Source organism: Gobio gobio, assembly GCF_949357685.1.
Source record: "Gobio gobio genome assembly, chromosome: 22".
Classification (NCBI taxonomy): domain Eukaryota; kingdom Metazoa; phylum Chordata; class Actinopteri; order Cypriniformes; family Gobionidae; genus Gobio; species Gobio gobio.
The window spans coordinates 36,332,377-36,346,503 of NC_137118.1; the positions used below are offsets into that span (position 1 = coordinate 36,332,377).

The 14,127-nt window shown below is 35.3% G+C and overlaps 1 protein-coding gene across 1 annotated transcript; it reads left to right on the forward strand.

Annotated features, from left to right (window-relative positions):
• The first annotated feature begins 2,950 nt into the window (after positions 1 to 2,950).
• LOC307118926 (collagenase 3-like) lies at positions 2,951 to 13,528 on the forward strand. The gene is made up of 10 exons (XM_079804796.1): positions 2,951 to 3,085; positions 3,179 to 3,417; positions 3,492 to 3,640; positions 4,073 to 4,201; positions 4,354 to 4,515; positions 4,603 to 4,732; positions 11,287 to 11,417; positions 11,521 to 11,680; positions 11,769 to 11,872; positions 13,231 to 13,528. The coding sequence occupies exons 1-10, from the start codon at positions 2,981 to 2,983 to the stop codon at positions 13,344 to 13,346; spliced, it is 1,425 nt and encodes a 474-aa protein (XP_079660922.1). The 5' UTR covers positions 2,951 to 2,980; the 3' UTR covers positions 13,347 to 13,528.
• The last annotated feature ends 599 nt before the right edge of the window (positions 13,529 to 14,127 follow it).

Sequence of the window (14,127 nt, forward strand, 5' to 3'; positions counted from 1 at the left end):
AAGCGTTTAGTGCGCGCGCTCTGAGAAGCACATGTTAAACCTGTGCACACGCCGGCAAGGCTTTAAAACGCATGCAAATAATGAACTTTGGTGATTGTGAATAACTATAGTATTTCCGGGAGTATAACTCTACCACTAACGTGTGATGTGAATGTATGTCGCGTTGTTCAGTATATTGGGATGGAGGCAAATGATAGAATTTGTAGAAAAATACTTAAATAAATGCAAAACCGATATTATATTGAGAATTGTGGCATCCCTAGTGAATAGACATAATTTTCCTGTTAAAGCGATAGTTCACCCAAAAATGAAAATAAGCCCATGATTTACTCACCCTCAAGCCATCAGTGTACTCTGATGCCATGAGCCCATGATTTACTCACCCTCAGTGTATATGACATTCTTCTTTCAGACAAATACAATCAGAGTTATATTAAGAATGTCCTGGCTCTTCCAAGCTTTATAATGGCAGGGAATGGCTGTTTCTGTTTTGAAGTCCATAAAAGTGCATCTATCCATCGTTATTCGTCTGAAAGAAGAGACTATGATGACTTGAGGTTGAGTAAATCATGGGCTAATTTTAATTTTTGGATGAACTAATCCTTTAAAAGAAGGTGTTGTAGGTTTTTTTCAGGTGTGCTTTGATATTCAATCCCCCATAAGCACTACCTGGGGTCCTTTCTTCGTACGTCGCTAACTCAGTTTGCCGGATTAGATTTTTGACGATTTGGCATGATCTTGGATTGTTGGTTCTTCGACGCTCATCCTGGACTTGTTGTCATAGTAACAGGTCTGTAAACTTAAACCTGCTCGGGAGCAGGCTTATTTCATGTAAACAGGATTAGATTGCATCTTGAGGTGATCCTTAAAATCTGTCCCAGCCACTGCTATTTTATTACAAGAGTTCATTACTGAACCAGGGGCAATAATACTAATTTTAAATAATAATAATATAAAAATGTTATACATGTATGTATATGAGAATGTATATAATATTATAATGTTGTGTATAATACTAGACACAGCCACTTGATTGAGCGATTTATTTGTGATGGAATTATTACTTTATAAATTTATTGGAGGTTTACACACATGTTGTACAGTTAATCTGAGCCGTGCATTAATTTAAATGATCACGGATATTATGGGAGTGGGAGTAATTTGATCTTGACCCTTAAGAAACTTTAATACTGTAACGTCACAAATCTGCTTAAAATTTAATAAAAAATGTAATTACAACATTGAAATAAAAATGTAAAGGGTGTACAAATACTGTGTAAAATCGTGAATATAAATAATCATGTTTAAAAAAAAAAAAAAAAAAAGATTTATCATTTAGCTATTATAACTTTTATGTTGGTTTGGTCTTTTAGCTGTTTCCTTATTAAGGTCCAGAAATTTGCGGGGGGGGGGTTTTGGTGTAATTTGTCATGTTTTTTGCCAGGTGGCTTTTTTAATTATATGATGTCATTACGTTGCTGTCTTGACGCAAGCCAATCGCTGCATTGCTGATCGCATCTGCCCTCTTTATAATACATTTTATTCTTTTAATGGCAAAATTCCATGTCCACAAATGTAAATTTTCATGTAAAAAACCCTGTTTTATATCATTCAAGAAAGAAATGCATTATATTGAATCAATCCAATTTTCTATCAAGCAAAAAGCAGTTAAAAATGTTAAAAGTTTGCAAACTTTTCAATGTCTTTATGTAGGTCTAGTTTAAACCTTCCCCCTAGTGTTTGTTACTTTTATGTTGTATTGTCTTTGTAATTTTTTTTGTAAAATTTTGTCTTGCAATAAAAATAAATAAATAAATAAAAACTTACACTACCATTCAAAAAAAAAATAATAGCATCTGCCCTCTTCAGGGAACACAAGAACACGCAGTAATCTTAGATAATTTAATCCAGATATTTTAATCCAATCCGCAAATTCGTTTGAAGAACCAAATTAGCCATACATCAGTTATCACGATTAAAAGATCTGGGATCTGTCAAATCATCTCAGACGTATTAAGCGAGGTACGAAGAACGGACCCCTGCCTGCACGCACACACAAACACAGCTATTATTGGATGACTGATGCAACAGCAGTGAATCAAAACCAAAGATGATGATGAATGAGGAACTTCCTCAAAGACCATGCCTGACATGTCCATGTATGTCTATAGATTTCTTGCTGATGTCATTCAGATAGAGGAACATTGGTTATTTATTTTAGTGGAATCTAGGATAAAAATTAACTGCACCAATCTTCACTTCCTCATTTGAGGTTTCATTGCGAATGTAGCTTTAAGTCATCAGACACTAAAAATGTTAATAAATGCCAAGTTTGTACAGTATGAAAGTCATTTTCTATATGGAATGTCCCCATAAAACATGAAAACCCAACATGTGTGATTTTGTAGAATATATATATATGGTAAAAAAAAGACTGTGTACTTTTACTTTAAAATATTTCAAATTATGTTTGTGGTTTTAAAAGTTATAACTTTTTTGTGACTAAAAAATATGAATGGTCATTCAAAGAATTACCTCTGTGAGCCATTTTACATTTTATAAAATTAAATTGATTAGTTATTTTATATTTGATATATATTTCCTAAAAAGTTAGGAAATGTAAAACAAAACAACATCACATACTGCTTCTGACATCACAATATTTTTAACAGAAAATTTCTAGAAACCTTCCAGTTTATTGCTTTAAATTTAAGCAAAAATGTTTGCAGTATTGTCCTGGTTTGTGATTATAATAAATCAAATGTTATAATATACTCAAAAAAGAAAGAGGATGTGTTAAAATAAGCTGAAAATCTAGTAATTATTGACTTGCCTGTCAGTTTGGTGGGTTACTCACAGAAGTTTGTGGCTGATGATTTCACCTGTTGCTCAACATCTCATACGTTTTAAGAGTATATAAGTCTTCATCAGACTCTTGACAATCAGAAGTGAAGCTCAAGATCATAAGAAGCAACTCAACATGAGGAGGATTCACCGCCAACTGTGTCTTCTTGCAAGCCTGGTACTTGTTATTCATGCAGGACCAATTACAGAGCCTGCTGACAAAGATGAAGCCACTGCAGAGGTATGTTTTTTGTTGTTGTTGTTGATATAGGCCTAATCATTTTGTTGGTCATTCTCATAATTCCTCCTATAATTCCATGTTTTTTCCCTTTAGTTTTACTTGAAGAGTTTTTACAATCTAACAGATGTAAAAACTGTCTTCCAACGAAAAGCCAGTCCACTGACTGAGAAGATGAAAGAGATGCAAAGGTTTTTTGGGATCAAGGTCACTGGAACGCTGGACAAAGAAACAATGGAAGTGATGAAGAAGCCCCGCTGTGGAGTTCCAGATGTTGCTGCCTACTCCACGTTTGGAGGCAGTCTCAAATGGCAGACCAACAAGCTCACCTACAGGTGTGTATGATATCAGTTCTCTTGGTGTTACAGAAAAAAGAGAAGAAGAAACCGACTGTGGTCCTTTTCCACAGGATTGAGAACTACACCCCTGACATGTCAGTAGCAGAGGTGGATGATTCCATCAAAAGAGCCCTGCAAGTGTGGGCAGATGTCACTCCTCTGAGATTCACCCGTATCTACAGCGGCACAGCTGACATCATGATCTCCTTTAGAAGAAAATGTAAGTTTTATGTCCATCTATCTATCTATCTATCTATCTATCTATCTATCTATCTATCTATCTATCTATCTATCTATCTATCTATCTATCTATCTATCTATCTATCTATCTATCTATCTATCTATCTATCTATCTATCTATCTATCTATCTATCTATCTATCTACCTACCTTGCATGATAAACTTGCAATTATGAGAAAAAAAAGTCAGAATTGTGAAATGTAAACTCACAATTGTGAGATAAAATGTTGCAATTATCTTTTTAAATGTTTTATTCAGTGGCGGAAACAAGCTTCCAGACAAAACAATGGCACTGACATATTTTAAGATATGCCAGTGCAAGTTGTTTCCAGTTGTAACAGCTCAAACATACAATTTAGTAGGCTTAAGCCTAGTCTGTAAAACTGGGGGTAAATGTAAAACTTTTCTACAGATCATGGTGATGCTTACCCATTTGATGGACCACAACGCATTTTGGCTCATGCTTTTGCTCCCTCACCTGGAATCGGTGGAGATGCACATTTCGATGATGATGAGTTTTTCACCTTCAGCTCAGCAAGAGGTGAGTTTTACTTTTTCTTTAGCATTTTCTTTAGTAGTTGAAAAAGTTTAATGAAATCATTACTGCAGATTGTAACTTTGGCATCACTTAGATTTTTCCCCAAAATCTGTTTTTAACTTGTACCTAAAATGTCCTACTTAATTTTGCTGCAGGTTATGTCCTGTTCTTGGTGGCTGCCCATGAATTTGGTCACTCTTTGGGTCTTTCTCATTCCAACGTTCCTGGTGCTCTGATGTTTTCCACATACAGTTTCACCAATCCAGAACGTTTCTCTTTGCCCTCTGATGACATCAGAGGCATTCAGTCACTCTACGGTAAGTGTGTGATCTTCACAGGAGTACATCTATAATATTGTGTTGAACATATTATTTCATTTGTTTACCATGTGGTATTTCCTTCAGGGCCAAACAGAGACAGAATCCCCATTCAACCTGATACAAAATTACCAACAACTCCTAATGCTTGTGACCCTAACCTGATCTTGGATGCAGTTACAACTCTCAGGGGAGAAACAATGTTCTTCAAGGACAGGTAATGCACAAAAACAAATGTTTTTTTTTTTTTTTTGTAAAATGTTTAAATGAAATTCATTCATTTATTCTTTATTTTTAACATGGTTAAAAAACTCATTGAGATTAAAATCTCTTTTTACAAGAGTGACCTGGCCAAGAAGGCAGCTACAATAACATAAACGTTCAAAACACATCCAGACAGAAAAACACAATCAAGAGTCACAACAGCAATTTACCAAAGGAGAAAACACATAATCTGTTCATGTTAAGGAATGACACACAGAATCCTATGTAGGGTTGACATTAATAGTATAATTTTTTTTACTTATAAGTAAACTTATAAGTTGGCATCCCAAAACCCAGTCAATCCGCTACAAAGTAACTTAAACTCATTTAGCGATGGAAGCATAGTCAGCTTTAAGATCTTTTGTAAATTATTCCAAGCAGAGGAAGCATTATATTTAAAGCCTCTTTTTCCTAGCTCTGTTCGAACCAGAGGAACTTTAAGGTGTAAAAAAATTATTTAAGTGAAGATTGTAACAACAGACATTTATATTAGAAAAGCTGAGAGGCAAATAAGATGGAATTAAACCAAAATTAGATTTATAAATAAAACAATACCAATTAAAATTCTTTGGATATACAAAGATGGCAGCTCAGCTTTATCAAATAAAGTGCAATGATGTCCTCGATAGCTATAACCAGTAATAAAACGTAAAGCGTTATGATAAACGGTATTGGGGCATTCATATAATGCAAATCTCCATAATCTAATAGTGGTAAAAATGCTGCAGATACCAAATATTTCCTTGCACTAAAAGAAAATAATGATCGGTTTCTAAAATAAAAACCCAATTCAAGCTTAAGTTTAGAAAGTAGTTTCTCAATATGTGGCTTAAAAGTTAGTTGACAATCAAATAAAATACCCAGGTACTTATAACTCGCAACACATTCCATTTTTTTTCCCTGGGAATATATAATATCAGGAATATTCCTTGGTAGAGCTTTTGAATTTGAAAAGATCATTAATTTAGTTTTATCTGTATTTAAAACCAGTTTAAGCTGACTTGGGCGAGACTGTACAATATCAAATGCTGACTGTAAATAATAAAAGGCTTGTGAAACTAATGAAGCACAGCAATACATAGCAGTGTCATCTGCATATAGATGGTACATAGCATTGGGAATGTTATCACAGATATTATTAATATTAATATACAAAGAAAATAAAATGGGTCCCAGAACAGACCCCTGGGGGACTCCTTTAGAGACTGACAGAACAGATGAGGTACAATCCTTTAAAAACACACACTGTTCTCGCTGAAAGGTAGTTAGCAAACCAAGTTATAGCTTTTTCTGAGAGACCAACAATGGCAAGTATTTTTAAAAGGATGTCATGATCAACTATGTCAAAAGCCTTTGATAAATCAAGAAAAAGAGCTGAACAAATTTGTTCACAATCTAAGGCATATCAAAATACACTAGGGGTTGCATGACTACTGATTTCTGCTAGTCGATTTCTTATCAAAACAATACTCGAGTTACTCGACTACTCGTGGTTCATGCTACTGTAAATTAAAAGATATGAAATAGTTATTATCAATAAATGTTTAGTAATTCATATAGCTTAATGCAACAATTGCATAAATAAACTCTCAAAACATTATAATTATGACATTATATAAACATTTTCATGTTTACAAAAAAGTAAAGCCAAATAAAGAGCGGCACGCAACATTGCAATCATTTGCGTCGTACATGCAAACTATAGGTGGCTTTCAAGAGTGTAGCATTTGATGGAACGGTGTAACTGGGTTCAAAACTGCAGAGAGTGGTCGTATATCCTTCACTATAAAATAGAGCCCTGCATTTTCATGGCCGGGCTTTGGGCCAATTTTCACGTCATACCTCACACGAGGGTCGGGCTTCGGAGCTGTTTTAGAGTTCTCCTTCGTTTTATATTTTAGACATTCATTCATTAAAATAAACTATGAGATGTGCTGCGCAGGTGGAAACAACACAAGACCATGCTCCCGCGACTCTCGAGACAGGCTCTCACTGGCGTTCCTTGAGCGCAGCTGCACGAGTTATGGCCTTTTTATAACTGGTCACTTAATTTGTTTTCTCTGATCCGATTGTGAAAAAACAGGAGTAAATGCCTTCCGAAATTCTTTTGGGACGGATTTATATCTGATCACTCAAACAAACCAATTCAGAAGGTGGTTTGGGATGGATTTCAGATGAAACTGGACAAGTGTAAATGCATCTGGTTGTTTAAATCACATATGTAAATTGTACTCCTTGCAAATTGTAAAAAAAAATTAAATAAACGTGTGAGAGCATGTTATAGGCTATATATGACATGGTGTAGTCAGAAATGACAGCGCTACTGCAACACGCATCGCCGCAAATTAAAGCAAGCCAACACGCAAACTGACTCAAGTGAAACTGAAAATAGGCTAAGTCTTAGATAAACACAGATAAATCTTCATTAAAACTAATGAGACTATATGCTCTTATCAGTGCTTAGGTCACTCTTTCTCCTATTGCGGTCATTGATTTTGAAATTAGCTGATGAAAATGCAGCTCATATCTGTTGCTTTCGTTGACGTGAACTCCTTTAAATGTGCATCTAGCGCGGAAATAATAATCAGAATTATATTTTTTTGTGGAGAGGTGTAAGGTAAGACAAGCTGCATTGTATAGCCCGTTTCGTTTGCGAGCGCCGTTGCGAGCAGCCTCAGCTTGTCAAAAATAACTTTTTACTGTGGTGGTGATAGTAAACATTTAGGCCCCATCCACACGAAGCCAGAGCTTTCCCTATCCAATCTTTTTTTTCCTCCTCGTTTCAAAAAATGTCACAAACTAAACGGATTGGCTGTACATACGAAAACACAAGAGTGTCGTTTTCAGATTTATCCACTCTGGGACCCGGTTTCAAAAAATATCGGTTTCATGCTCCCAAATCGCCGGATCTGTGTGGACGAAACGCTGATACGGTACAACATTTTAACGTATACAGCTAAACGCAACTCCATGTGGACGGGGCCTTAAACTGGCATTGTGATATGCTTTAAGTGTTTTATATCTATAGATTTTATCATATGCAAGACAAGGCAAGTGTTTATTTGAAAGACTAAATTGATCAAACATGTGGTTAACTCACTGTTGGCCAGCGGCCGCTTGGTCGTCATTTTAAAAAACAAAAACTTAAATTTAACAAACAAAACATGCTCCAAACATTTTTCGATATTAACTTAATAAAGAAACTAAACAAAATATAACTACTGACATTAAAAACAAAATGTAATTATTTTAATAGCTGCAACATTAGTGTCAGGGTACCCGCGGGATCTTAAAAAGTCTTAAATGTCTTTAAATTCAAAATAAAAATTTGAAGGCCTTAAAAAGTCTTAAATTCGCTGAAGTATTGAGTTCTAGGTCTTAAATAATTTTAAACGGGTCTTAATTTTCCTACGTCCATGTAACGCTTGCTCATTGAAATGTTCCCGCAGCCTTTTAGAGAGAGAGAGAGCGTGTGTGTGTGTGTGTGTGTGTTGTAGTTCGTTTTTTTCGCTAGTGAGAGACCAACATGCATCTATATTGCAGCCAATCAACTTTCGTGTTTTTGGCGCGGGTCTTTTTCGGATCCTACCACAGACACATCAAACGGATTTTATTCTTCAGCTTCAGTTCTCCATTTCTTCCAGTTCACGCGATCGTGAAAGCGAAGGCGAATCTTTCTTACCTGCTATCTCGCATAATGACCAAATAAAAGTATGATATGCCCGATAGCACTAAAAAAAGATTTTAAAAAGCGATGGAAACCCTGAACTCATTCGCTACTGACACACGGACCGATGTCAGACTGGCCACGGATTCGGTGCACGCATTTGCCGCCTGTCAGCGTGAGTGTACCGAATCTAGGCGCATTACTGTGAGTCTTAAAGTGAAAGCAACCCAATCTAGCCTAGCTAGCCTATACCCGCTCCTGTATGTGTAGTTAATAATCAGACAACAACAACGGGGGAAAACAAACAGTAGCCTACCTAAACTTAAAGCACTGTTTGTATCTGTATATTTAAGTTGTATTTATTTGTCCTATTGTCAAACAAGATTCATGCATTTTGTTTGTTTTATTGCCATGTATGACTATTGCGCATCTAACATAATGATATGGTAAATGTGGCATCCTAATTATGAAAAAAAATGCACATTTCTGAAAATGACTATCACAAAATCAGTAATTTTGATCTCACAAAAAATACATACACACACATAGCCTACACACACACTCTACCTGTCAAAAGTTTGAGAACGGTAAGATTTTTAAAATATTTTTGAAGAAGTCTCTTCTGCTCACCAAGGCTGCATTTATTTGATCCAGAATACAGCAAAAACAGTATTGTTGTGATTTTTTAATTTTTATTTTTTTATTTATTTTTTTGTACAATTTTAAAGAATTATTTCATATTTTAAAATGCAATTTATTTCTGTGATTCAAAGCTGAGTTTTCTGCATCATTACTCCAGACTTTAGAGTCACATAATCCTTCAGAAATCATTTTTTTTACTTTCTATTTCAGATAAATGCTGTTCTTTAGAACTTTCTATCCATCAAAGAATCCTAAAAAAAAAATTTTTTACACAACTGTGTTCAACACTGATAATAATCATAAATGTTTGTTGATCATCAGATCCTCATATGAGAATGATTAGTGAAGGGTCATGTGACACTGAAGACTGGAGTAATGATGATAAATTCAGCTTTGATCACAGGAATACATTACACTTTACTATATATTCACATAGAGAACAGTCACAACAGAACTGTCACAATATTACAGCTTTTTTGTATTTTTAATAACATAAATGCAGCCTTGGTGAGCAGAAGAGACTTCTGTAAAAACATTATAAAATCTGACTGTTCTCAAATTTTTGACCGGTAGTGTGTTTGTATAATCCTGGTGGGATTGAGCTATGATGAAGTGTAAGTTTACTAATACTTTGTTCAATTTGAATAAATTAATTTGCTTTGCAAGTAATTTTGTGATTCTGCATTTCCTTTTGTAAGTTTTTTTTTTTTTAATTGCATGATATAGGTCTTAAATTTAATTCATAATGGTCTTGAAAAGGACTTAAAAAGTCTTACATTTGACTTGGTGAAACCTGCAGATACCCTGTAGTGTGTAATAGTGAGGATCAACAACAACAACAAAAAAAACGGGCTCCAGTAAGACTCGGGCCGAGAATTTTGATAAGCTGTCGGGCACGAGCCGGGCTAGGGCCTGAGCGTCTCGGCCCATGCAGGGCTTTACTATAAAATCCTCAAGTTATTATTACCTGTCTTCTCCTCTCTGTAATCCGGCGTTTACATAATTCACCAATGCTCGTTTGCTTCGTGGTGTGCGTCTCACTAACATTTGCCTTTTGTAGTTGGATATTTCAATCGTACGTGGTTTGTGGTTGTTCAGAGCTGTCATACTGTTGTTGTATTTTAAAGTATTCTTACAGAGTTGGCAAATTACGATAATTTTGTCATCCTTGATGAATTACTTGGTGTCTGTTGGTGACGTTCGCTATTTTGAATTAATTTAAGGTTAATGCACGCTTGAGTAGTCGATAGTTTCTGACAGCGCCGACTAGTGGTTTAAGTAGGCTAGTCTATCTCTCGACTACTCGACTAGTCTATGCAAGCCCTACTATACACTTTCATAGCAGCAGTGACAGTGCTATGCTGCTTTCTAAAACCCGACTGAAAAGAGGAAAGAATATTATTTATTTCGAGGAATGTTTTTAATTGTTCATTCACACATTTCTCTAAAAGTGTGGATAAAACACACAATTTAGATATTTTAAAATGTAAACCACCAAAAGTTTACATTGGGAAATAGAAAGATTAAATACATAAGTCAATGGTTCAGCAATAAAAATCAGCTGCTAGCTTTAAGTAATATGGTTCCAGCTTATCAGGACCTGCAGGCTTATTTGGATCCAACTGACTCAGGACTTTGTGGACATCAGAAACTGTGAATTGGGTAAATTCAAATTTGCATGGGACATCAATTAAGAGTACAGTAAGAGGATTTGTCATAGAACAGTTAAAAGACTGAGATTCAAATAAAAAACCTGAGGATAATCCTCATTATTTGTAATAATTTTATTTATGTCCACATTATCAGACTTTATTGTTTTCCAAAATTTAACTGGATTATTTAAATTAAATTAATTTAAAATAAAAATCTGATTTGGCCTTTTTTATCTGGGAAGTACAGAGACTTCTCAACTTTTTAAATTGAAGCCAGTCCGATTCAACCTTGGTGCTTCTGGATTTAGCCCATGCTGCATTCCTGTCCCGCAGAAGCCTAGCTAGCTCTGATGTAAACCAAAGGATTATTTTGGGCCTTCACTCGTATTTTAGGCATCGGTGCATGCTTATTTACCAAGTGCATAAAACTACTATGAAAAAAGTTCCAAGCTAACTCGACATTATTTATTAAATTAATACGACTCCAGTCAAAAAGGTACAAATCATGATGAAATGCTTGAAATGACTTCATGTGTCTTCCTACAGGTTTTTCTGGCATAGCTCACCGGGCAGAGGTGTCACACAACTTCCCATTAAGAGTTTCTGGCCCAACGCCCCGGAAAATATAGATGCTGCTTATGAAAATCCAGTGCAAGATAAAGTTTTCTTTTTCAAAGGTATCTTCTCAAACAATCTGGGAATGCTTAAACCACAATCACACTTTGAATCTCTGTATCCATGCTCATAAAACCTCTTAGTGTAGCTTGTCTTTGTTTACAGGTAGACAAGTCTGGGCTTTTAATGGAAACAATGTTGAGCCGGGCTATCCCAAGACTCTCAAATGTTTTGGTCTGCCGTCATTCAGAAAAAAAGTTAGCGCTGCCGTCCATGACAAAAACTCAGGAAAAACACTGCTCTTCGTTGACAAGATGTATTACAGGTTGGTCAAGTGCCAAATCAGAAGCAAAAACCCTTGAAATTTGGCCTGTAAAAATGTTGGAATATTAAATTTCTCTTTTTTTGGGTAGCTATGATGAGAGGGCGAAGAAGATAGACACAGGGTATCCCAAACGACTGGCAGATGGATTTCCAGGGGTCACTGTAGAGGTTACAGCCGCCCACCTATCCAAAGGTAGGTGTTTCTAACCAATTTCATACAAGCATTAAAGGGGTCATGAACTGGCTCTTTAATTGTTTTTTTATACTGTTGTCTGAGGTCAACTTATGACGTTCGCATTTACATTCAAAAACGTCATAATGAATAATTAATAGGCTATTTTCTACCCTGGTTTTGAGCCTACTGGAACGCTCTTTTTTTTACGGGTGTGCCACATTGAAGTCTTGGAAGTAAACACCCACTGCTGTGATTGGATAAAAGTTTTGCATATTATAATGAGCTTCGGCTCCCTTACACGTGAGGAATTTTTTTGAAAACTTCCAATGTGGAGAAACGGCAACCGGAATGATTTGCCCACAGGGCTCGCAAAATGTCTTCATTAAACAAACACAATGATTTCTCTCTCATCCACCCGCAATTAATTAGAATGTTATTTTTTATTACTTGGCTGGCCCGATCCGTGTATATAACCGCAAACTGCATAATACACACACACACACACACACACACACACACAAGATCTGATCACGAATCACAGGACAATGAACCAAAGATACAAAGCCTGTGACAGCATGGAAGTTATGTTTAGTTTGACACGTACATAATCAGTAGATATCAAACGCAACAATGCAATACTTTCACATATAAAAAAAAATAAAATACTGACATAATTGTGTTGCATCATTCCTGTCAGATCCAGAAACCGCAGCATCGCTTTTTTAATCTCATCCTGTCTGCAAATCCAGTCTCTTGTTACAAACGAATTCGGTGAAATGAAGCGAACAAATGCAATGTCTTCCCCACGTGAGCTGGGTGTTTGACACATGCCATAAGCTTTATTGCTTGGAAGTTCGATCCGGTTTAGCTCCACATAGGCCTGTAATTTATTTAACATGCCAGGCACAAATCAGTGGGCGGGGATACAGAATTAGGCGTTCGTCTTCTTCTGTTGAGGCGGCGTTTCACTGGACTCTGACGTCACAAAATTAGCCGTATAGACCAAAACACAATTTGTACCAGGCTGGAAACATGTTTTTTTTCTGCTGTAAAGTTGGGCATTTTAACAATCTGCTCCCTTCTGGACAGTCGATAAATTAGAGTTTAAGTCACTTCCCTATTGGCTTCAAGAGAAACTGCGGGAGGTTGCCGCTTGGGAGGCACATTTGCAGATCGATCGTTTGCTGAACCAGCTGTCAATAAAAGCTTTTCTTTGACTAACAAGGAAGTTTTCAGCTCTGAAACGTACAGGATATTCTTATTTTACCATGACCTTTTATAAGTCAAAAACTCAAGGGAAAGTTGATTTCTCAATTCATGACCCTTTTAATGAACAATGATTATACCTCATAAAGATAATGATTTTTTTCTTGCAGGTTACATTTATCTCTACAGCGGGACAAAGATGTATGAGTTCCGATCCAACAGTAAGAGGCTTCTCCGTGTGCTGAAGAACAATTACCTCCTGCCCTGTTTGTCAGGCTTAAATTAAAAGTGGAATGCAGCAGGTCATGTTAAAACTACGCTGTAAAAGAAAAGTCATTGCTTTAAATGTATAAGTACAATCAACTTTGATATTTAAATCACATTAAACTGACTTAAAAAAATTAGTTGAATCTTGTATCTTATAAAAAATGTTGTAAATTGCTTTACTTATTTTGATTAAAGCAATGTAAAAACATATGTTGTCATAGCTTATTGATCATTTATTTCTTTTTTTACAGTATAAATAACATTGTTTTAAAAATGCATGTGCATAATCCATTGTTCATTGAATCTTCTGTCTGCTGTTCAAATGCATCATTAGACTCTAATATAGCTGTTAACTAATTTTAAAATAATGTATATTTAAAGAATCAGTTTGATTTTATATATATATATATATATATATATATATATATATATATATATATATATATATATATATATATATATATATATATATATATATATATATATATATATATATATATATATATATATATATATATATATATATATATATAATTTTCATGTTTTTTAACTTAAGAGCCTAATTCAACTCAAGAAGAATATGTGAGCATATTCAATTTGGAAGCAAGAATTGTTTTTGGCAGGTTAAATACTTTTGAATTTAACATTTTAAGACTCAGAGCCAGTGGCGGCTTCTCAATAGAGGGCACTGGGGCGCCGCCCCCATCAAAATTCCAGAAATATACATGTATACAAAAATTATATAAAAATAGAATAGTTTACTCATACGACGTGCCGGCTGTTAGTAAGAGTCTCAGCAT

Excerpts from the sequence above, each read along its gene's own strand:
- LOC307118926 (XM_079804796.1), top strand. The coding sequence starts at position 2,981 with ATGAGGAGGATTCACCGCCAACTGTGTCTTCTTGCAAGCCTGGTACTT. Across the intron at positions 11,418-11,520 it reads TAAAGTTTTCTTTTTCAAAG|GTAGACAAGTCTGGGCTTTT; the intron begins GTATCTTCTCAA and ends CTTTGTTTACAG. Across the intron at positions 11,873-13,230 it reads AGCCGCCCACCTATCCAAAG|GTTACATTTATCTCTACAGC; the intron begins GTAGGTGTTTCT and ends TTTTTCTTGCAG.